Below are 24,328 nucleotides of genomic sequence, written 5' to 3' on the forward strand. Positions count from 1 at the left end.
TTGTGCCCCAGCCTCTCAACGGACGAATCCCTGGTCACGGCTGCCGGGAAAGCCGGTGCAGGCTGGCAGCACATCCCGCAGCAAGCACGGCAAGGGGAGGGAGCCACTCAGCCCTCCCCGGCGTGCCGTGCTGAGCCGTGCTGAGCCCAGCCGCGCCGCGCTGTGCCGTGCGGTGCCGCACCGTCCCGGTGCCTGCGACCACCAGAGCCCTCCGTCCGCCCGTGCCCGCTTTGCTACAGCTTCATCCATCCCCGCCATGCGAGAGCGATGAGAGCAGCTCCTCCAGACGCAGCCTGGCAATGGAGGATGATTTATTCCAGCTGAGACAGCTGCCGTAAGTAGCAACGGTAGGGGAGCGAGGATGCGCAGGGTTTCTTCTAAACGGGCTGCGGGGATATTGTACATCCTGGCGATTTTTAAGAGAATTGCTTTTAGGAAGTGTCTCAGGCCCCGGGAAGCAGGCCATTTTCCTTGTGCAGCTGCCTGGCTTCAGCATCCTGGGGGCATGCAGGGATTCGGCTGTTACATAAATCCGATGCGTTTATGTTTTTGCATGAACCTGGTGGTGGTGGAAATAAGGAGGGCTGGAACAAAACCGCGGAAGTGCCAAAAAATGTTCTGAGAGGAAATGCTACTATTGCATTTGCAAGGTGCATTGCATCTGTAAATAACGTTGGGCTAAGGAAGGCATCTTCCTCAGCTTCCTGCTTTGAGCCGATGGCAGATCACAGCCTCTTTTTGCCAAGGTGTGTTTGCATTGAGTGTCGTTAATATTTGCTAACTGCATGTTGCAGTAAAGCACACAGTGCTGCACAGGGAGAACGCTGCTGTTCATAACAAACTGTTGGGATGTGGTTGTTGGATCTGTGCAAAAAGGTGAGAGAAGGATTTTAACGGCAAGGTTTCCTTTCCTGTTCACGGCTGCAAAATGTTGTCTTTGCAAATAAATGCGTTTCTCCCAGTTGCTCCATTATCACGTGGTTTGAAATATATTCCTGTTTGGAAATCATTCACTCTGCAAGGCGGGGAATAAATGCTTAAAGTTGATTTTCAGTATTAATGAGCTCATCTCAATGACAGAGCAACCTGTCCAATAACATTTCTAATAAGCTGAGGAGGTGGACGTGAGCTCCAGGTATTTTCAAGTGCTCAGCTCAGCTGTAATCACCTTAAAAGTAAAAATAATGACCCATCATTTACATTAGGCCATTTTCCCCAGTCTCTTTGTTTTAGAAAACTAAGCACAGAGGGCATAAATGTCCTGAAGTACTTTTCAATGCAGGTATAATTAGACTTATTCAGTACTGTGGGATCTTGCAAACAAATGCAGCTCTCTGAGAGTGTGGGATGGCCAGTGGCACTGCGTGTTGTTCTTCATTTGTGTCAATTTGCTTTGTGTGTTCCCAAATGAAAAGCGTTTTCTTTGATTCTTTGCGATGAGGAATGTGAGCTCTGTACTTGGATTGCCACTGGAGAGTTTATGATTTTCAGATCAATCAGTGTGCCTTTGTGTAGCACCTGGAACTCCCCAAAATGCTCAGTTCCAAAAGCCTACTTGAGCTATACAGTATGAAACAGAAGTAATACATGGGTTTTGTGGTGTTTTACATTGGAAAGGTTTTTCTTAGTATAAAAAACGTGGCTTGTAGCTTACTGAAGCATGGTCTATTACAAGTATAGTTGGTATGAATGATATTCAGTCATAACCCTTGGAGCAGAGGCTTTTTGTAGCTCCCAAAATCCTTCAATGAGTTTTGATTCAGGCTTTACTGAAATTATGGTAATAGTCCTTTTTTTAATGACAAGAAATTGCAAATCTAGTTTATTTTCTGTATAGTTAAACCAGTTGCTTGCAGAGCTTTTGCAAGTACAACATGAATGGCATTCTCCTATTAATTGCCCTTTGTAATAAAAATAAATAAATCATCTCACAGGCGTGCAACATCAGTGAGTGCTAAGACTTGTCATGTTGTAGACTGTATGAGGATTATATCTTCAGGGACATTTTTAATCCCAGTATTCCCATAACCATTTACCCCATGCGTCTCCCAAGTCGTCCTGTTTCTATGAACATGAGAAGCAGTCCCAAAACATCTCACAGCCAACTGCTTGTGTGTGACAGCCTCACCAAACGAGGACTGTACCTCTCTCTCTCCAGATTGCTGCCAGAATATCATCAGTGAGTGCGTGCAATTCCCCAGCTATATTATGTGCCAGGACTGTGAAACTGGAAAGTGTTTTGGATCCCTCTGCTTTATGGTTCTACCATAGAGAAAGACTGGGTGGTTCGTTGCAGCCAGGACTCCTTCAGTTGTAGACAACCCATGGGAGACCGAGGTTTTAATTCTTCCATCCTCTTATTGGACCAGAAGCCATTTGCAGCAGTTGTGTAGATTGCCTGTCATTTTGCCCTTACGTTCATATGGATTGCACCATCAGCACTTGTAAGAGAAAATAAGATTGCCAAATACATAAAGTCTTTCAGGTCACCTTTAGAAATGTCATGCATGCATGTCAGTTTGCTGCAGCTGCATCTGGCAAGGATGCTGCTAGCTTGGTTTTGGCAACCTTTAAAGCAGATTTAGCTGAAGTTCAAGGGACTTTCTGCTCATCTTTATCATAGAATTAAAATGTTAAAGTACCAGAAGTCAAAGGTAGCAGCAAGAATAATTTAATCTATTTCCAACAACAACAACAAAAAGCTTCACTGAAGTCCAAGAAATTGTCAGTTACCAAGGTGAAAAGTTCCACTGATGTTGGGGTAGACTGAAGGAGGACTGAGGGATGTGTTACACTAACTATGTTAGACCTGTCCTAAAATCATTTTTTCATCACATGAAAGTTCAATGATGGCAGGTGGACCTCCTCCTTGTTATGTGAAGCCTTGCAAAAAGTCGCTGTTAAGTAAGTCATGAAAGTTGGATCAGTTGAGCAGAGTTCTCTTTTCATGTCCTGTGCTCTCCCTCACTGCAGAGATCAGCCCATCGCCTCTTTGACCAGATAGCTTCTCAAGACTAACTGAGCACAGCAATCCACAAGACATCCACCAAAGCATTAATCCTCATTTCTCTTTTCTTAGGGTAGTCAAGTTTCGCCGCACTGGAGAAAGTTCAAGGTCAGAGGAGGATGCCATTTCAGGAGAGCATGAAATTCAGATTGAGGGCGTTCGGACAGAGCTAGAGGCTATCGAGCTGGAGGATGGAGCTGCAGTGCCAAAAGAATTTGCCAACCCAACTGATGGTGAGCAGGTTTCTTGTTTCCCTGCAAGGAAAAAGCTGTGGCCTCTTCATTTCAGCCAGGATAAGTGCATTGGGTTTAGAGAAGTTAGAGATCCCCAGATCAAAAAAGAAAACAGCAACATAGGCAACACACCTGAACATGGGGATTTAGTTACATTGTCCCCTGAGGATTTCTTTGTGTGTTTCATTTGATGGGGGGATCCAGTTTTCAGCGCCTATTTCAAGTAGGCAGTTTGGCTAAGTTTCACAACTGATCAGTACTCCTAAATCATCACCACGTTTACTGGAACAGTTACACCTGGCTCTCCTTTAGGGCTGAGCACGAAGCCTCTGCAGTGCTCCTGTCTGCCACTCACCTAGAGGACAAGAGGGACACAGAATGCATTCATATCCCAGCCTCTGCTTTCTGCCTGAGAGAAAGGAGCAGGCTGTCCTGAAGGAAGATGTGAGAAGTGCTAATCGTGTCTTAGCACAAAACATACTGAAGTTCTGTAGTACAGCTGTTTTCCCAGGGACTCATTTATTAAGATATTGATGCAGGAGGAGCCGGAATGGCGTGAAGTGGATGAGTTTCTTGAAAGACTTACTGCATCAAGGCAAATCTGCAGACAGGTTCAGTTGGCATGTCACCCAAAGAAGTGGAAGCGATGCAACATGCCAGCATGCTGAGCTTCAGTGCTGCAGTCACAGATTGGGGTCCCACGACATTTCTGTTTTATCACTTAGTTTTTGTTTGCTTCCATTTTGGTTTGGTTTTGATTTCTTTTTGGTCTTCTATTCTGTGAGAATGTCCAACTCTCAGTTAGATAAAGCTTTTCTGTGGCAAATGTACTTCATTAAGAGCTGGAAGTGTTAAAGCCTTGAGACTTGAACTGTTTTAAACAAATGGAAGATCAAAAGATATTTTGGTTGTACTTCTCATTTTCTGTTCGAGCAAAGGAATTTGAGATATCATTGCTTGTTCAGATGGCACAAAATAACGAGGTAATGAAACAGAACCCTTAGCATTTGTAACAGAACTGTATTAAGATATAGATGTCCTGGACAAGTTCTTCATTCAAATAATTACAGTTTGACTTTCAGTTCAATAAAATATCCTTCTGCATTTTCCAGCCCCTGTATAGTTTTGCTTTGTGCTGTTATATGTACCTCTCACCAAAGGAAATTGTAAGTCAGTGGCTGGTGGGGTCTCCAAGGAGTAGCAGGCTGAGAATGCACTGAAGTCATTGGTGTGACTCTGATTTATTTCTTTGTCAAGAAAATATTTTATAAATATTTAGAATTGTTTTGGCTCTAAGACAATTTCTGAAAAACATGGAGATGTTCTTGGGGAGGAGTTGTATAAAAGCAAAGTGGTCGTTGTTGTAAATCTAAGCAGATTACCCAGTTAATGCATAGTTACACTGGCAGACAAGGCTGCATCAAGGGATGCATGTCACGAGGAAAGGAGCACGTTTCTGCACTCAGATTGTTCTCTTTCTAGATACTTTCATGGTGGAAGATGCGGTGGAAGCCATTGGATTTGGGAAGTTCCAGTGGAAGCTCTCTGTTATTACAGGATTAGCATGGGCAAGTAATTGTTAGCAAGATGAATTGCATGGTCACCCGTTACAGAATCCCAGTGGTTTCAAATTCTGTAGCCATTCTCTGTAGACAAAAAGTCTCTAAAGAGATAAATATGCAATGGAGGAAGAATTTTGCCTGAAATTCTAGAGTGACAGCTGGACTCAAACTTGTTGTGTGGAGGTAAAGAATAACTGATTGATTTCTCTCTTGCTGAAATTCTCTACTTAAAATACTTATTTCAGATGGAAAGGGTACAATCCTATTCCTACAGATCTCAGTTTTCATTCGGTGATTTCACCACATTTATCCCATCAGCTACATTCTCTCTTTGCTGTATTACTCAATATTATTGTAATGTCTGTTTCAGATGAACACCAATTCAGTGCTTCTAGTTTTAAACTTTGATATCAAGAACAGGAAGACAGACTTTGCTTTCACTTTTCTGCTATTTCTGAAGCACTGTATGTTACATCCACAGTGGTCAATTTTTGGGTAATGATGTCTGGAGCCCTTATTTACTGTGGACACCCCCTGTACCTTGCAAGCACAAGTGTTTTGTTTCACTTACAGAGGAGAAATGTCAAGAGAAGAAGCAAAGTTAGCTTCAAGAAGGAGGATTAATGACTGTTACATCAATCTAATTTACAGGCAGTTCTTTATTTTTGTTTCTTTCTCACCTTTCTAGATGGCAGATGCTATGGAAATGATGATTTTAAGTATCCTAGCTCCTCAGCTTCATTGTGAGTGGCGATTACCAAGCTGGCAGGTTGCATTGCTCACATCGGTAGGAAAAATAACTGACAGCTCCTGTGTTCTGTAAGGTTTTTCCACTCACTGTTATTCAGACATTATGCTTTATATTCCACAGTTAAATCTGTTCATGGCCTTTCTTAAAAGCCAAAGCTTGAAGAAGGGAAACTCAGTGAGAAATGAGGAAAATTTGCAAGCTTTAACTTCATTGTTTCATGTAATTTCCAGGAAAATATATGAATTGACTCAGAATAATTGCCATTATTTTAAATGGGCAAGATTTCATTCTTCTCTGAAGACAAGTAGCCTTGCAGAGATTCAGTCTGCTGAAATTCACCCCAATTCCTGGACCACAAACTCCCTATCATCTCAATAGATGTAAAGTATGGCTGGAGTGCATTTTGAATAATCTCACTGTATGAATAATTGCCTTTAATAGTCTTTACTGCAGAGGAACCCAGAACACGTGAAAATTTTGGTCTGCTGTTAGTGCTGAAGTTTTCAAGTTTCATTTGAAATTGTGTTTTCTTTGCTGTCGAATGGCAATTGTCACTTGTCTTGTTGTTAAGGAGGAGACTTTTTTTCTGGTGTTTCCTAGGTAGTGTTTGTGGGAATGATGTCCAGCTCCACCCTCTGGGGAAACATTTCAGATCAGTATGGGAGAAAAACAGTAAGTGCTCAGCTCCTACTGGAACATGTGGAAGTACTGCAGCAGTGTGCATATTTTAGTGAGTGATGTTTACAGGTGTCACAGCTCGTATGTATGTAGAGTTAAACAGAATTAAGGAGAGCCAGAAGCGACCTCCCATGAAATAAAAGGAGAGAAGTCTGGGAGACTAAAGCAGAAAATAAGAAGTGAGAAAAATAAGAGCTGGGTGGCGTGAAGCGTTTTGTTGTTGTGAAAGCCTGTGGGAAATTCTGGGTGCAGTGCAGCAAATCCTTGTACAGATAGAGGAATTCTCTGCTCACTTTGTGAACGGGTTCATCAACTCATCACCTGCTGGTGGTGGTAGTGTCCTGGTACCACCCGTGCCACCTTAGACTTGCCTTTAGGAAACCTTCAGCTGTTGGACTTAGAGAAGTAGCACTTGAACTTTCTGGCTGTGAAGCTCTAGTTTACATGTTGTTCATGTTGTGTTACAGCAGAGATTTTATTTTTCCCTTGCTTGTTTGTTAAATGCAGGGCCTGAAGATCAGTGTGTTATGGACTCTATATTATGGGATCCTGAGCGGTTTTGCACCGATATACAGCTGGATCTTGGTGCTGAGGGGCCTGGTGGGCTTTGGGATTGGAGGAGTGCCTCAGTCGTAAGTAAATATTCACAAGTCTCTTTTCTATCTTCGTGTTACTTTTTTTTTAATGCTTATGTCAAATTGAAGACTTCCCTCAGTTTAGTTATCCCAAGCCCACTTTCCTTTTAGTTTTTTGGAACTAATCTATTAAATTCTGATAAGCCTTTGAAGATATCTAATAGATCATTAAGGTGATCTATCAGCCTACAGTGACCTCTGTGTGAAAAAGCTAGGTTCTTAAATATAATATGTTGTATGCCTTGAGTCCTATTAAGTTCCTCTCATTCCCTCAGGTGAAAAGGAGAGGCCCAAAACAGCCCAGCTAGCAGTGGATTAAATGCAATAGACAGCATTCTGTAGCCGTGCTCAAACACTGCATTAACAAATTGTGCTGGGAGTGGTCAGTAAGGGATGACATGGACTTGTTGCAAGATAGATGATGATCTAAACACTAGCAGTTAGAGGTGGAGTGAAGCCTCGACTGCTGCTGCTTTGTAAAGCTCTGACATATTGTTCAATCAGAGCCTCAACTTTTACGTCAGAACCTGACCTGCAGTTCCAAAGTCACGTAGCCCAAACCTGGAGCAGCTCAGATGTCTTTGTGGCTCAGACACTTTCTGGTACGAAGGTAGTGTCAGGATATTTCTCTAGGACTGTATCATTCCATTCTGAAGAGGAGGATCTCTAAATTTTCCATTTTAATAAATAAATCTGTTCTTGGCTTTTAATTTTAAATGGAAAGAGATGAGTATAGCTAGTCTTTCTCCATGTAGTCTTTCATCCTTATTAATAATTGCTATTTTGCCCCGTGGAGGTGCTATTTCAGAGTAATCAGAGCCTAACTTTGATTGATGGCTCATAGACTTCTTGACAAGGCAAGTCAATATCCTGTCTTTTCTATTACCGTTCCCAGATAAAAGATTCAGAGCTGAGATGGAGCTTCACAGTTTTATTAATTTTCTCTTACTGCTCATCTGCTCCCTGTTAGAAGCTGCACACAAGGATAACATGCATGTAAAATTGAAAGTTCTTATCCTGCTGTGTATTGAGCAGCAGTGAGGCATTTTCTGCCATGCAGTTCCAACTGAGCACAACTGGAATGAGGCAGGAGAACAACAAAGATGAAGCATCAGAATTAATAATGCCTCATACTGCAAACTCATATTAATGGTGTTCCACAGAGCCCCAGTGGAACAGTTACAGCTCAGCTAATACCACTTTGCAGAGAGGTGGATAAAGCATAAGGGCTGCATGACTTAATGAGGGACAAAGAGGAGCTGGTTACAGAGCTCAGAGGGGATTCCACTGCTCCTGAGTCTGCTTCTTGCTCCAACTATAACAGCAATACCTTTGATAAAAAGAATTAATATATATCTGGCATGAGAAATAGCTCCTTCCTAGTATTAAGTAGACACTACGAGTAGCTGTATTTCAGGGAAATAAAACTGGCATCTTTATAATTATATTGTTGTATTCTATAGATGGTATGGGAGAAAGGTTTGTATGAAACGTGCTGCTAAAAGGAATACACCCAGCAGTAATAAATCAACTAACTATAGCAGATGTCCCTTTCCCTCTGCGTATGTTGGACCTGCACCCAAGGCCTCTTGGAATCTCCTGTGAGACAGTATGTCACCATAAGTATGATTGTTCACTCATATTGCAACATCCAGTCTTTCAAAGATATTCTTTCAAAGATGAGGATGAGCCAGTGGAATCCAAAGAGAGTAGGAGCCAAGAGTCTTAGCAGACTGAAGACTAGAGAGCCTTGGCTGTCTGCTGCCCCTTTGGTTCTGCCTTCTGTCCACACAGAAGCCATACTGTTGGCACAATCATGGAATGGCAATTCTGCAAAGTTAGACAATTTCTTTCTGATTCCTCGTTGTAAAAGAATGGGAATTATTTTATGCCAATAGCACAATCAGATCTTGAAAATAATTATGTCTTAGAAAGTTGAAACCTGGCAGAGTAGGCCAGTGTGATGTTCTCTGAGCCAGGTGTAAGAACTTAACTAGCAAGAGTTTGCATGGACTGCTGATAGACCGTGCTGAAAATGCAGACATCATGCCTGTCCCAGATCAAAGCAGTGTTAAGCAACCTGTGCAGCAAGAACTGTTACATGTAGCTAACAACTATAAGCCACGTGAGCAGAGCAAATTCTGCCTTCTCTTGCAGTGATGAACTAAAATAGAGTGTTTGTTGTTCAGCAGTCTGAACCAGTGTGCACACCTCCCTGCCTCTGAAGACTAGGAAGGGTTTTTGTTACTCCTGTGGTTTTGGCAATGTTAATAGAAGGCAAGCACAGTGTCTGACATCTCTCAGTGTGCTAACATGATGTTTTTCTCAATGTTCACTCTTACAGGGTAACCTTATATGCCGAATTCCTTCCAATGAAAGCCAGAGCAAAATGCATTTTATTAATAGAGGTGAGCAGTGTAGCTATGTGTGCTGGTCCACAGGGGACAAATTCTGCTGTTGGTTGCAACCATTCAGCTCTATTGATTAATAATGTCAGACATGGCAGCAGTCAGGTCTGGACAGTTAAGTTAGCGTGGAGTTCTCCAGCATTGAGGCCAGTGGTCCCAGAACAGTGCCAAGTATGCAGCATTTCTGAAGGCAGCATGCAGAGATCCCTCTGGTGACCTAATGCTGCAGTGAAATTGATGTACAGCTCAGTAATGGATAACGAAGAGGTGACTGTACAGTAAGGGCAAGGCTAAATTCAGCTTTCCAGATTCAATCCAAATGTATCAAAGTCACACAGAGAGGAATTTTGCCTTATAAATACTTTAAAAGCAAAATTTGCAGCCCTTGAATTGAAGTGTGCCAGTAGAAGACAGTTAAGCAGAGAGCAGTGCTGTTACTTGTCTGACGTGGTCCTTTTGGAAGGAGCATCCTCGTGGCAAACCTCACTACAATGAAACAGCTTCTCAGTTACTCAAACAGTTTCCTAAGATAACTGCTGGCTAGTCCTACTTCCAGTTGCTTAAGTTTTTGCAAATAGAATTCAGCAGGTGAATCTCTGCCTTCTGTGTCATTTTTGTTCTGCCACAGATTGGCTACCTCAGAGCAATAGTGGGTAAGAAATATATTCTGAGCATTAAAGAGTGAGCTGTCAAGAAAAAGAAGATTATCCTTTTACGGTTCATAATCCAGAGGAGAATAATCCTGCATTGCTAGGACATGCAACAGGTTGCCAGCTCCATTATTTGCTAGGAAGGTATCAATTCCTTCTTTCACTTATAGGACAAACTCTGTGTGGCTTTGCTAGATTGGTTTTGCAAAGGAAGACAAATACAGTAAATGTGGCAGTGTTAGGTGGGTACAATACCCATACATAGATGGTAGTAGTCATTTTGCTTCAGAAGCAGAATGTGATGAGTCTGTTCCTTATAAGAAGCTGCCTCTGGTTAAACAGGAGTGTCACAAGAAAGCTGACATTAGCTTTTCAGAGCTGAGCTTCTGCAACATGTACACAGATCCCCAGTACATCTCTGGATTTCTGTTTGCATGCAGTGGTGTATATTTGAAATGTCTCTGGCATTTCTCTCTCAGCTGTCCCTGGAGAGCACATTTCTGAATGTTTCAAAGAATGCTTAATAGCATTCTCATCTGTGACTGTTTCTTTTCCCTTTGGCAGGTCTTTTGGGCCATTGGAACTGTGTTTGAAGTGCTCCTAGCAGTGCTGGTGATGCCCACTCTTGGTTGGCGGTGGCTTCTCATTCTTTCTGCCCTCCCACTTTTGCTCTTCGCTGTCCTATGTTTTGTAGGTATTCTCTTAAAATGTGTTTAAAAATGCAAATTCTGGAATGCCTAAAGCATCTTGTTGTCTGCTTGGGATGCTTTGCCTTCCCCACTGAGAAAGGATAATGTCAAGATCCTGCAAAAATGCTCAATATTTCTTGAGAATGGAAAAGAGACAACAGGGTTCTGGAGTTCTGGCTTTATGGCAAAAAAAAGCTGTTTGGCAGTTTCTCAAAGCCTAGAGAGGAACTTGACATTTGACACAAAGGGGATTTTCTGATTTGTTAAAGACTGGTTCTGTGGTCATGTCTTATGTTAGATTTCCCACTGTAAGCTCACCAATAAAGTCTGCAGTTTGTTGGTTGCTGTGTTTTTGACATCGCTGTGCATATGATCTGCTTTGCTCCCTTAGTGGCTGCCAGAAAGTGCAAGGTATGATGTATTATCTGGAAATCAAGAAAAAGCAATTGCTACTTTAAAGCGGATAGCAACAGAAAACGGAGCTCCGATGCCTCTAGGAAAATTAATTATTTCCAGGCAGGTATGTATGGGTAACTACACATTAATCACTCAGGATAACAGTGAAACTGTACTGTAGGCATAGGGATTTATGTAAGCAAATAATCCATGTTAACTTTAATTTTAATGTCTCAACCACTAACCAAAAATGAGAGATGACCATATATGCCCAAACCACAGTGAGAAAGACCCTATTTTTGAAGAATATCACACCTCCCAGGATCTGAACTCATGGGATGAGGTGGAATCAGACTCTCTAGGTGTATCTCTTGAATTTAATCCTGGTCTTGTGGAGCTGGAATGCTACAAGCTCCAATTCAGTCCTATTGCATGGAGCAATTCAGGTTGTTACTTCTGAACTGTGTGCTACTGCATGAATTACACTGGATTTCTTTTCACTTTAGTGTTACATGGCCAACTTTTCAGCACCCCTGTCAACATATAAATTGGCTCTGCGTTTACAGAACACAGAGCAGACTTTCACAGATAAAAAATGTTACAAAGTGAGCAGGAACAGCAGAGGCAAACCTGCAGGTTCGAACAGCAGCAAAATTGTAGAATTAAGCAGGAGATTTTTAGAAATGGTCTTTATAATTGGAGATACAAGCTCAACTTTCTGCAGCCTAGATGGGTGAGGACTGGAGCTCTTGCGCCTTTCACCAATACTTGGTTCAGTCAGGGCAATGATGATGGGCTGTGCAGGAATGCTCTGCAAGTTTTGGAAGATTCTGTTTTTAGGGTGGGGTGGGAAAGCACTTTTCCTTAACCACAGGTTTATGAGCTGTGTCTGCCACTCTGTTTTAGAAACACTCTGTTGAAAAGAGGTCTGCTTGCTGGTAGGCTGCTTGTAGTTCCTTGGCACCTTGCCCTGGGTCTCAATGAACTGTGCTAATTCAGCAGAGCTGACTGAAGGCCTCATGAACCCTGTGCTAGCTGTGCGTTGGCAAAGTTCTGCTATTCCACTTTGCAGCCCCTCCTTACTCAGATTCTCACCTTCCTCATGAAGCAGCACTGCGCCATGTGTGTGAACTGTTCTGAGAATGCTGTGCTCCTGCTCCACTTGGCAGAGGAATTCTTTACTTTGTTGTGGCTCCTCCAACCTGAAGAGTCCCAAATTCAAACTGAACTTGTCCAAGTACATCATACTGTATATTGTTATCCCTTACCACTGTACATCCTTCAGTCTGGGACTTGTGAGCACCCTGATTCTCTGACTTACATTTGTTTTCAACAGGAAGACCGAGGAAAAATGAGGGACCTTTTTACACCTCATTTTAGATGGACCACGTTGTTACTCTGGTTTATATGGTAAGAGAACATATAAATGGTTCAGCGCCAGCACTATTCTAATGGATTTTAACTGAGGTGATTAACAGTATCACTAAAATACAGCAACGTCCTCCTCATGAAAAAAAGCCCAAACTGCATTGATTTGTAATTTATTAAACCATTCAGTCACTAGCATTCTTGATCTAATTGCCCCTTCCTTTTCTAACTGCTGATAGGAAATGGCTTTGAGGTTGCACTTGGTGGAAGTCCTCACACAGTGGGTTTGGTTGTGGCTCCTGTTGTTTATCATAGGTGTGGTCAGCTGAGATTTCCTCTCTTCTTTTCGTCCCTGCAGGTTTTCCAATGCTTTTTCATACTATGGGTTAGTTTTATTAACTACAGAGTTCTTCCAAGCAGGAGATGTCTGCAGCAGTGAGTACTAGACCATCTCTTCTTTTTCAATAATCCCTGTAAAGTAATGGAATATCTTTTATTTGATGACTTTCAGCAGTTAGTTTGGAAAGGACCGTGGTTGCCAGCCTGAATTTTAAGGCATCTCCTTTTTATTAAACGCTATTGGCAGACATTGCCTTGTTTCCCACACAATGCAGAGAGGTCCTGCAGTGTCTGTGAGCCCCAAATGTAACACAGCAAGACAACCTTCAAAGGAGAGCTTTTAGGAAATGTGTCTGTTCTTCTTGAGTAAAGAACGATTGAATAAATGTAAGCTGCTAGATCTGACAGGCCTAATTGGTTCTGAGATAGAGAAAACTGCTGCTGCCGTGGAGCTCCCAGGTTCTTAAGATGTGAAGACCTGTGGAGAAAAAAGATAATGCTGGGAAAGCAACGCCCTTTCTGTTGCAGGTTTTTGTGTATAAAAAAGAGCTTTGACTGCATCAAGAAGAGGCTTAAGAAGTTGGATTCCCCAGGGGAGGCATGGCTTTATTCAGAATGTTTGAGATTAGTCAAAACTGTCTGGTAGTTTGAAAATGATGGAAGGGGATGGGCAGCATTGGGAAAAGACACGGAATCAGAGCTTGCACAACAGCACAGTCCTTAAAAATACTATTTTGTTGTTTTTTTTTCCCACAAGGACTTGGAATTATTCTGTTTTCTCAAAGTCCAGAAGAAGGGTTGAATCCCAATTTATGTAGGGAGAAACCTGTGTTACGAATGTTAATTCTGCTCACTTCATAAGCCCTGGGCTGGGAAATCACTAAGCTTGTAAAGCTGATATTCAGGTGTAAGTTTTCATTCTGGTTGCACATGTAAGACATCCTGCCACATGTAAGACCATCAGCTGTTCAGTTCCAGCTGTGTCTTCTGCTCTGAATACACTTTCTGTGCAGCAGCATTTCTTTGCTTCACATCCCTTCCTTTATTTTCAGCAGTAAGAATGGTTCCTTTACCAGGAGTAAAGGAAGATGAGCAGAGAGCAGATTACTTAAAATATGTTTAGTTTTGTTTGTTTTTTTCTTTTCTCCTACAGTTTCCAGTAGAAGAAAAGAAATTAAAGCAAAGTGCAGCCTGACCTGTGAGTATCTGACAGAGGAAGACTACACTGATCTGCTCTGGACAACCCTGTCAGAATTCCCAGGTAAGTGGTGATAAAAAGCTCCAGTTTTTCACTGCCAGTAGCTCAGTGTAATTGGAATGGACTTTGGTATGATAGAAAGTGGGCTCTCCTTCTGGCCTAATGCCACTGTATTTCCAGAGGCAGTGAGGCTCCTTGCTTGAACTGTTTGATACATGCAGTACACACAGTAGCTGTAGCTCCCTTCACTGGTGGTGACATCCCCACAGATCAAATCACTAGTAATTGCTTTGTGAACCCATAATGGCCTGTCTTACTATGGATTTGTTCCAAGAAACATATTAGGCATTCAGAGGAAGAGTAACGATTAAATAAAAGGGCCTGAATCACTTGAACTTTTATCCATAAGTGACTGTCCAAGGCTATTTTAAAAGGATCCTGGATGTAGTGAATCAATGGAGGACTTGCTTCATAACACTCCGTCCAGCACAGCCGTGATTTGCAGTCAATTTAAGATGAATTTCAATGAACAGTCTTTCACAGGAGGATCCAGATAGCATTTAATAGCTATTGTTTCTCCAGATGTAAAAGATGATCTCTCAGTACTACTCTGTTTGAAATACTACAGTGAGGCAGCAGTGGGGATGTTTGCACCGCTCTATATTGTAGTTTCAGGGACATGAAATCTAAGAGAAGCCATTCAATAGGTGAAAAGTTGTGAGTCTGTGGCAAATGTGCATAGCCCCTACCTAATGAGAGTAGGTAGGACAGTGGGGGAAGGACTTGAGTGAATGGAAGACAGAACGTAGTCTTGGACTGATGCTATAGCTGAACAGACTGGTCAGGTCCTGACACAAACTGAGACAGGGTGTAAGAAATACAAACTGGGATATCTCTGAATGTGACACTGGCAACATTGGTACTGGCATAATCTCCACTCTTGCTGTGCGTCTGCTTTTAAAGGGATCTGGAAAAACTGCAGAAGAGAGAATATTTAAAAATATGAGACTTAAAGAGCTTGATCCATTTATATTATCATAGAGCGGGTGAGAAGTGATTTGATGGCAGCATGTAAAAAAACTCAATGGATAGACAATATTTGGGTCTAAGCAGTAGAAAGATTAGTAGGGGACGGTGGTTGGAAGCTGAACAAAAGATATTCTAGACATAAGGCAGGCATTTTTAGCACTCAGTAAGCAGTATTTAGCAGATGTCAGAGTTGACTGCTCACTGCTACACCTGTGTGTCCCCCAGTGAGCGTGCAGGCAGATGGATTACTGTGAATGTGGAGCAAAGCTCACAGGCTGGGACACAGAGTGGTATTTTTGCATGTGATAACAGTAATTGCACCGATCTCTTCCACACCTCTGCTCCATTCCTCTGCCAGCAAAGTACTGTGAGAGCAGATTTTCAAATCTAAATAACATAGCCTATGTGAAAAGCCAGCTGATGCAGCCTCCACCTGTGCTTAATTCCCAACAATCAACTTGCCTCCTTCTACAGGTGTGTTAGTAACACTGTGGATTATTGATCGCATAGGCCGCAAGAAAACCATGGCCCTGTCCTTTTTTGTCTTCTCGTTTTGCAGCCTGCTGCTGTTTCTGTGTGTTGGAAGGTAAGTAAAACACAGTGAAATGCCAGTGCTGACTCTGTGTTCTTGCTTAATCGTGGTGGGAGACAACGTTTGTTTTTTGGGGCTGAAGAGCAAGGAAGTGCAAAATAGGCAGAGGAGAGCTCTCTGAATTTAAACCTTTTGGGGCACAGCATAGGATCTGTGTAATGAGAAACCTTTCAAAGCTGCAAACATTTAGTTGGTATGTAGGTTTGTGTGTTTTAAACAGGCGAGCTGCAGTCTGACTTCCTTCTTGCGTGTGCCAGTTTTTTGTTGTTAGCACCATTCATAACATGGAATATATTTTTCTTACTTAGACAAGCTTAGGCACTGGCTGTTTGTTTCTGCAGTCCACAGCTGTCAGTTAGAATGAATACCCTTAGAAAGCTGATGTGACTGTGGGAATGCAGATTGTTTGGCATCGTTATTGTGTTAAGGGTCCAGAAAAAATAAGAAGGGTTCATTAAAAAAAAACAAAAGAAATGGTTGTAATGAAATTAGCATTTTTTTTAATTGCACGTGCCTCCAAGTTAAACAAACAGATTGTACAGAACAATCCCAAACACTGCTCTCCTTTTTATTCTCACAGAAATGTTCTTACTGTGCTGCTCTTCATTGCAAGAGCTTTTATTTCAGGAGGATTTCAGGCTGCTTATGTTTACACTCCAGAGGTAAGGAGGCTGGTTTTGTAATGAGACTATTTAAGGGGAGTGAGAACGTGGTGGGAAAGTCATTTTTATGACCTCTTCACAGTGGACCTAACCCCAGATGTGAGTTCATGATCTCAATGTTGTCTTGCAGAACTCGTTGCAGTGCTATTTCCATTGATTAGGGAGGTTGGAAGGGAGCTGCTCACTTGAGTTAATGGGCTGGTGCTTTCTCCACAGGTTTACCCAACAGCCACACGTGCTTTGGGCCTGGGAACGTGCAGTGGAATGGCCAGAGTGGGAGCCCTCATAACGCCATTCATTGCACAGGTAAAAACCCTTCCCTCAGTACTGATGGCCTAGGAAGGTGATGGAGAACCTGCCTCCTCTCTGTAAGAGCCACACCAAGGTCAGTCTGTGCGTGATATGTTGAAGGATAGTTGTTGCCCAGTCCCTGAAGAGAGTTCAGGCTCATCTCTTATTTCAAGGGTCTTATGATGGGAGATAAATAACTACAGAGCAGGCTGCTGGATGGATGTGGGGGCTCCTCGGAAGGCACCCATCTAGGAGATGGGATCTGTGAGTGGCTTACAGGTTTCTGTGGGTTGTGCAGTGCTGCTTTTCCTTTGAGACCTCAAGTTCTAGGGAATGTGAACCTGCAGCACGCGTGGAATGCTAGGCAGGAGGTCTGGGAGAGCCAGGCTCTGTGGGACAGGACTAAGAAGGCTGTGTCAGGAACTGCTGCTCTGCAAAAAGCTAAGTAGAAAACTTATGACTGTAGTCTTTGAGGAAAGAAAAGTGTGCAGCCCTAAAATTCCTCCTGGTGGTAATATTTTGTATTTTCTGCAGGTGATGTTGGAATCTTCAGTCTATTTAACACTGGCTGTTTACAGTGGATGTTGTCTGCTGGCTGCTGTGGCTTCCTTCTTCTTGCCCATTGAAACAAAAGGTCGTGGCTTACAGGAGTCCAGCCACAGAGAATGGGGACAGGAGATGGTTGGGAGAGGATCTCATTCCCCAGGAGTCACCAGGTCTAACTCTGGGTCACAGGAGTGATGAGACATAAAATCCTGCTGAAGGAATGGATGAAATAAGCAAGATAAGTGCCCAAAAAGGCCAACTCTGAAGCATAGAAAGCAGACCATTCTGTCACTGCCAACGTTATGTGTCAAACTGCAGGAACTTTTGGGTTGAACCTCAGTAAATTGTGTCACTACTGCTCTTTGCTCACACACGTAAAGACTTCACTTCCATGTTCAAAGGCATTTGATCCAGATGTCGTTTGAATTTTAGCAGGAAGGGTTTTTCTCAAGTCTGTTGTGCTTGCATGGTCAGCTACTCAGCTTACAATGTCCCGTGTCAAGCAGATAATTAACTGAATGCCACTCGGTATAAGCTGTAATTAAAATAATGTACTCTCGATGCCTAAAAACAAAAGATTAATATTTATTGTGTACTTGGTATAGCATATGGTGGATTCCATACACTACAAAATAGGTTTTACGAACTAGATGCCTGCCTTGCACTTTTTAGCCATCATCAACAACAACAATGCAGTAACAGCAAACCAACCAATGCTTACTATTCCCTTGCTTACAGGTTCTGCTCCTTGAGAATTAACAGGCACTGTGAGGGAGATTGCTTGGAATCTATTTCCCGAATGCTTCTCCCACTCGAGGCAGGTAGTTTGAGTTGGTGAGGAGTGGTGTTTGCTGCAGAGATGGGATCTCATATGAGAGGTGTATGCACTCTGTAACTCTTGATGCTTTGGAGCAGAATTTGATTTTTCTACCATTGCCAGGAACATTGAGCACTGTGTTGCTTGGTGAAGACTGCTTCAGCTGTGCTGGTGTCTCTTTGTGCGTGGAGATGCACGCTGTGGTTTTCTGCATGGGCTCAGGTCTGTTTCTGCTCAGTTTGCCTACGTGTGTTCCTGCAGTGGTGTACCCAGAATGTTTGGTGAAGGTGCCTCAGTCTGAACGGCTACACGGAACAGTTTGGAAGGTGCCTGTTTGGAGTGTCTCCCAACAGAAGCTGGTCTCCTGACAGCTGGACTGGACTTCTCAATAGCTGCAGATTGCATGACTGCAGTGGTAAGCAGGTGACAAAGGAATGCAGCTGGCATCGTGTCACAAACAAAAATCCTGGGAAGAGCTAACCCACAGTCTTCCTGAGAAGAGGAACTTCATTCCTTCAGACGTAACCAGTCCGTGGAGGCTGATGATCCCTGCTCTTGGTGGAGAATGCAACAGAGTTCAGGTGAGGATAAGTTTGTCTCGTTTGTCAGAAATTTGTCTTTGCAGGGAGTCAGAATTCAGAGCCTGTGGATATGCAGCAAGAAAATACAAACAGAAACTGAGACCTGTCTGAGCATCTATGGCTCAGTTTGCTTTCTGAATTCCTCACTATAGAACACATGACCCAGTGGAATGAGATGGGCTAGATGCTAATCAATAGGCTGTGGGAAAGCAATACATTTTTTCTAATATGTGTAGTCCGTTGTCTCACAGAAACATAGGTAAATGTGCAACAAATTTTGCACAATAAAGTATTTTAAGTATTCTGGGAACCAAGCCCCTCTTCTGTGGGGCAATAACAGGTCGCTGAGTCTGTTTTTGGGTGCAATACAAATGAACACTGTTGGGTTCACCTTTCACTTAGGGATTTGCAGCACTGTAGTGCTGTGTAATGCTCTGAGACATGTTGGGCTGTTTGTTTGTTTATGGTGTCGAAGGAGAATTGGACAAGAAACTGAGGGAACTCAGACTAATTTACAAAAAGGCCAAAGAGTTTGTTGATATTCCATGTTTGAGTGTCTTCTGCTGAGAAAAGCTGGAGTTTGACATGGCACCAGAATGTCTGTCTGCTCACTTACTGCTTTCTGATGGTGGCTGCAGTGAGAGATTCTGGGAGCAGTGGGTGCAAGCAGGCACTTTTCTTTTTGTGGCTGTCTGAAAATGCAGCTGAGCTCGCAGGGGATCCTGCTGTAGATATGGTGGGCAATGTAGGAATGCACTGTTTGTTCCAGTGACTGTTGCTTGGTGTGGGTCTGGTTATCTCTGATCTTTGTCTCTGCTGTGTCTTTATCCTGTGTGCTCGGTCTCCAGCAAGCTCAAATTCCAGTCAGCCCTCAGTAAACAGACAGGGCTCTCATGGAGCTGACAACCAGTGCACGTAATTTGTTTTTGCCACCTTTTATCAGGCTGTAGTTGGATAGCTTTCTCTAATATACTATGCAACTGGGGTAGCTCAGTGCTGCCTCAGAGATGCACTGACTCATTTCCCTTGGATGCACGAGGGATGGATGTGGTGCAGCAGAGGATGGAAGCATCTCCTGGATGCTTACAGTGCAGTGAACACCCCAAAACTGGAGTGCCTATAGGAGAATCCAGCTGGGTGTGAGCCCACCTTAGAGGTCAGGGTGAATATGAAATGAAATCCATGGCTGGATGAATGCCACCTCGCAGCCTGGCTGCTGCCTTGGTTTGTTATTGAAAGCCTTTTCGTTAAAGTTCTGCTTTTCCAGTGTTAATGTTCACAGGGCACTTTGTTATTTTTTGAGCCAATATTCAACAGCATTGCAATGGCCTTCAAAACGTGCATTCAGAGGGTTTAGGGAAGTAGAGATATCGAGTAAACTGCAAACAACATATTGCCCACGTGAAGACTTGTAGGTAACACACAGCCTTTGGATGCTGTTGAGTTCAGTGTTAACCTGTATTAGAATAAAAATTGAGGGCGTTTTTGCTTTTCACTTTTTACAAATTCTGCAACTGAGAATGTGTCTGTGTTATTAAGAAAGGAAGGACATGGTAGACAGCGCACTGAAAAACCAAGGGATGTTTGGCTTGATACACTGCAGCCTATAACCACATGTCATATGGTCAATATGGCAACACCACTGATGTATATAAGCTTCCAAAGATCCTTTTACACACTGAGTATTTTTCACTGATGAAGGAATTAATAGAGCTAGTTCATTGAGAACAATGAAGTGACATAGTTTTGGATTCTAATGAGAGCAAAGAGAGTTGTGGGATTCAGAGTTTTGCTATCTGTTCAATATATTAATGTGCAAAGCTGTTGTGGGAAAAATAATTCTCCAAGTGTGCTTTGATGGAATGATTTCGTATTCCTAAATGCTTGCAGAAAGAACATTGAATGTTTTCCTGTGTTTGAATGTACAGTTTCTAAGCTGGATACGTTTTAATGTTGAAAAACTTTGTGTATATGGAGCTTGTTGTAAAATAATCCTTTTGTTCCTCTGTTACTGATGCAACATTGGATCGTTTAATTCCACACTAGATATTTTCTGTTGGACAAATAAATAGTTTTTTCAGTAAAAATGGCTGTTCCATAGGACTATTATAAAGGTAAGTAGCCTCAGTGGGGTTTGTCATGACGGTCAGATACTGGATGCCTTCAGGGCAGGGAGGCTTCTATTAATTTACTTCTTCATGTAAACTTTACTTATCTCATTACTGTAAGACATAACTGTGTAACTCTGACTGCATTCCTCCGCTCTTCCAATGGCGTTTTGATACCCAGTGATTTACAAACAAAAAGAGGTTTGTATCTGAGCCACCGCAGCTGATGATCCGCTATCGCAGCGTGCTCCCATCTCAGCGTGCAGCAGCTCTGCTCTCACTGCTGTGAATTTGCATCGTGGCAGCAAGACTTGGGAGAGTGTTTGTTCTGTGTCTTCTGTGAATTTTTGGCATCTTCAGCCATTCCTGAAGCTCATTCTGCTTTCCAAAATGCCAGAGCTGCCGCTGGCTCACAGAGGATGACTTTACTGATACTTGGTGCGTTTCCAGGTTTGTTTTGTGTCACAGGCCATCGCTGTGAGCTCCTGAATTGTGCTGACTCTGCTTCTGGAGAGGACATTTTTTGCTTGTCAAGAACACATTTGCAGTAGCTGTCCAGGCTCCCTCCTGGTTCTCTTACCGTTGCCACAGAAAATGAACTTAACTCTCCATGATTCTTCTACCCCATGGTGTTCCACTGCTTCCAGCAGTGCAAAATTCTGCTCCTGTAGCTCTGCTCTCCAAGCAGAGCCCAGCTGAGCCCAATGGCAGAACCCCACACAGTTCTGTCTGTGAGCTCTTAGCGGTCTGAGGGCTACGGGCAGCCACGTACAGACACCCAAACAGCTTCACACTGCACTATTTCAGCTTTGTTTGTCTACTCAGAAAGTGAAATGACAGCTGTTCCTTCTGCAGGAGGAAACATCCAGGAAACACGTAGCATTAAACACTGGGAGAAGGAATGGTGATCTGCTAGAATGTTGCTGTCAAATCAAATTTGAAGTCATGGTACTGTTACAAAAAGCATCACACAGGGTAGTTGGCTATGATCTTTATTGTGCACACACATTAAATTGTAGCCTTTTAGAAAATAAGCAACATAGAAATTGTAAATAAAACCCAGTCATTTCTGTTTGTTTTCTAAGAGGCCACGTACAGCTGCGTTTGTCATCCTGACCCATGCAGGGCAGTTGTTCTACAGGCTCTGAGATCAGAAGAATCAACTGCTTTTTGCCAGCTTGCTTCTTCGCTTGGAGTTACACCAGCACAAACGTGAGGAGAAGACAGTCCTTCATATCTCATCTATTTGGTATAAATGAACTCAAGCAGATGCCACTTTGCCAAACAGCTCCTACTCCAGCACTACTACAGACAATTAGATTTAGCATCCATCAATGGTAAATTTTCTCTAGGTATTTTCTTTTCACTGTTCTTTTCTGCATGACAACCCTATAAATGTGACTGCAGTACATCAGGTGAGCTGCCAGATGAAGTGGGAAACCCTTTGGCAGACAGACTGGACATGACAGGAGCTCCTATTTCCACACAGTGGTGCTGCAGGTGTCACAGCACGGGCAAGCATCAAGGATGCAAAAGGTGGAGAAATAAGAGAGGGGACAGAGCAGCACTCCTGAGAAATCCTGGCCCTTATGGTGAGAACTACTGCTGCGTTTGTACAATGGCAAACACTGAGCTCGTGCTCAGCAAAGCTGCTCAGGTTGTTCCCACTGCTCACAGCGTGTAAAACTTGCTAAGTTCACAGTGTGAACAGTCACAGCGTTCAGTGGAGAACCATGTCATGGGGAGGTCTCCTGGGGCTGTGCTGGCACAGTGACCTCCACAGCACTTCGGAAACAGAGACAAGGCTCATACATGTCTGGGGCAGCAGGTCTTGTGTGTGTGGATTGTTTCCTGCAGCACTGAGCGCTCACTCTTGGGTAAGCATCACAACAGGTCCTTGGACAGGGTGCAGGGGCCATGGGATTGTTGAATCCAGCTCCCCAGGAGGTGAGACAAACCTGGCTGCACGGCAGCAGCTCTCATTTACCAGTACGGCACTTTGGATCTGAGGCTGATGCTTTCTGACCTCACAGCACCTTTCTGTTTGTGAAATCTTTACAGCAGGAAAGGCACGTGGCACAGAACAAGAGGCCAAAGCTCATCTCTAGAACCAGGCCTGGGGCCCTTGGAAGTGACACTGACCACCTCTGGCTCCTCTCTCCAAGAAGAGTCACCCTCCTGGGAGGTGTCCCTGCCTCCTCTGATCAGCACAGCCCCAAGGCTTCTTCACAGCAGAGGGAAATGAGAAACCAAAGTGCCCGTGGGAGTTTTAGGGACAAGAACAGCTATTTGGCATATGCACTGTGCTATATATAGGAATTGGCAAGTACACAGGGCTGGAACATGTTGCTTTTGTTACTAAAACCATCATTTGGAAAGCCATTTTAGGTAACCACTGCTGTCTGCTGCCAGATACACTAACCAGGTGCTGCAGACCCGTGCTTTGTCCTGGCATGAGCGTAAGAAAAGCAATTGCAAGTGGAGCACGTGCTTGTGAGGCCATTGTCACTTCCCCAGGAGCTTCTTCCTACTAAGGAGCTTTTGCCTCTTGGGGGCAGCTTGCAAATCCAATTACATGCCGGGTGTCTGAGCAGCCAGTGGAGACCTCGCACGGCACCAGCTCGCTTTCAGATCCTGTCTCAGCGTGCAGATAAACTGCAGGACTGCCAAGGCTTCAACTGAACTCCACCTGCCCTTTGCAGTCTGATCCCTGAGACAGAAGTGCACTTTGTCACAGATAATTAGTCCATGTTTTAAAGCACTTCCTTTGGGTAGGTTGCACGAGGCCACGATGGAGGAAATTCGGCCGTCTGGCAAATGGCAGCAGCAGAACTGGCAGCAACCCGAAAACAAGACAGGAGGAAGCATCAGCAAAGCCAGCAGGAGTGTCAACAGCCCACGTGCACCAGTGTTGCTTGGATCTTTTTGCTGTGATTTCTAAGGTACTGCTATCGCAATAATCCCAGCTGAGAAGGCAACTCACAGGCGGGACTGGGGCTGCTGCTTCTCTTGCAGGATGTTCCCGAGCAGCCGGGCTGCGGCCATGGCACAGCCCCAGTGGATGGTGATCCCAAAGCCACCGTGGCCGTAGTTGTGTATGACCTGCTGGGGACAGAGGGAGTCAGACTGCAGCAGCTCACCACCCTGCTCCTCAGAGCATGCAGGGTTTGCTCCTGACAAGGTAAATGGCTTTGCTTCGGCTGGAGCCCGACTTGCTGCTGGGATCGATGGCTGCACCGCTCCTGTGCCAAAGCTGCACAGATACGACATGCTGATAAAGGAACAGAATGATCCAAACAGCAATTCAAACGCAGCCTCACTTTGAACCACGTTTGCCTAAATACACTGAGCTCTTTCCAAAGCTTTCCAGCTAAAAATTGAATCTATTTTCATTACACTTAATTACATTTTGCAGTCACATCCCCTTTGGAGCTCTAATCTTTTCTTCAGAGCTGCACAGAAGCACATACCCAAACCACAGTTCCCTTTGTAGGACTGCAGATGAGCTTCAGGCTGAAGAGCTGAGGAGTGATGGGATCCTACATGGATGGTGTTATGCTGAATAGCCTCAAGCACAACGCCATCTCTGTCTGCCACAAGGACAGTGGCACACAGCAGCTGGTGCCATTCCCAACTCCTTTCTCTTAAAAGAGAAATAGGCAGGGCTTGGTGCCTCAGAATTTTTCTCTGTCCGTGAAGGACAAAGCTCCAATTACAAGTTTTCCTTTGGCAGGAATGCTCTCCCCATAAAATCCATCACAATGTTTTTGACACTTATCTCTGATCTC

General features: G+C 43.6%; 2 protein-coding genes across 6 annotated transcripts in view; one reads left to right on the forward strand and one right to left on the reverse strand.

Moving 5' to 3' along the window:
• The first annotated feature begins 41 nt into the window (after positions 1 to 41).
• On the forward strand, positions 42 to 20,519 carry SVOP (SV2 related protein). 3 transcript variants are annotated; one of them, XM_052691072.1, is made up of 16 exons: positions 47 to 334; positions 3,080 to 3,240; positions 4,723 to 4,808; positions 5,491 to 5,589; positions 6,154 to 6,225; positions 6,739 to 6,863; positions 9,211 to 9,274; positions 10,489 to 10,614; positions 11,005 to 11,133; positions 12,346 to 12,419; positions 12,736 to 12,812; positions 13,870 to 13,977; positions 15,418 to 15,529; positions 16,116 to 16,197; positions 16,414 to 16,503; positions 17,023 to 20,519. In XM_052691072.1, exons 1-16 carry the CDS (start codon positions 300 to 302, stop codon positions 17,227 to 17,229), a joined length of 1,647 nt encoding a protein of 548 aa, XP_052547032.1. In that variant the 5' UTR covers positions 47 to 299; the 3' UTR covers positions 17,230 to 20,519. The 3 variants fall into 3 exon arrangements, with proteins under 3 accessions (XP_052547034.1, XP_052547032.1, XP_052547033.1); XM_052691074.1 differs by lacking the exon at positions 16,116 to 16,197 and having other exon boundaries at positions 42 to 334; positions 17,023 to 17,144; XM_052691073.1 differs by lacking the exons at positions 47 to 334; positions 3,080 to 3,240; positions 4,723 to 4,808 and adding an exon at positions 4,824 to 4,985.
• The window catches only part of DAO (D-amino acid oxidase), a 16,623-nt gene continuing 5,118 nt past the window's right edge, over positions 12,824 to 24,328 (reverse strand). The window contains exons 12-13 of one of the 3 annotated variants that reach the window (XM_052691075.1): positions 23,524 to 23,642; positions 12,824 to 12,848 (exon numbers count right to left, since the gene is read on the reverse strand). In XM_052691075.1, the coding sequence (XP_052547035.1) occupies positions 12,839 to 12,848; positions 23,524 to 23,642 (129 nt within the window). In that variant the 3' untranslated portion in view covers positions 12,824 to 12,838. The other 2 variants (XM_052691076.1, XM_052691077.1) reach the window with 2 other exon arrangements.

Source organism: Tympanuchus pallidicinctus, unplaced genomic scaffold (genome assembly GCF_026119805.1).
Source record: "Tympanuchus pallidicinctus isolate F22 unplaced genomic scaffold, pur_lepc_1.0 scaffold28, whole genome shotgun sequence".
NCBI classification, from domain to species: domain Eukaryota; kingdom Metazoa; phylum Chordata; class Aves; order Galliformes; family Phasianidae; genus Tympanuchus; species Tympanuchus pallidicinctus.

Coding starts and splice junctions, on each gene's coding strand:
- SVOP (XM_052691072.1), top strand. CDS start 300: ATGGAGGATGATTTATTCCAGCTGAGACAGCTGCC. Junction 3,241..4,722: donor ATTTGCCAACCCAACTGATG/GTGAGCAGGTTT, acceptor TTCTCTTTCTAG/ATACTTTCATGGTGGAAGAT. Junction 6,864..9,210: donor ATTGGAGGAGTGCCTCAGTC/GTAAGTAAATAT, acceptor TCACTCTTACAG/GGTAACCTTATATGCCGAAT.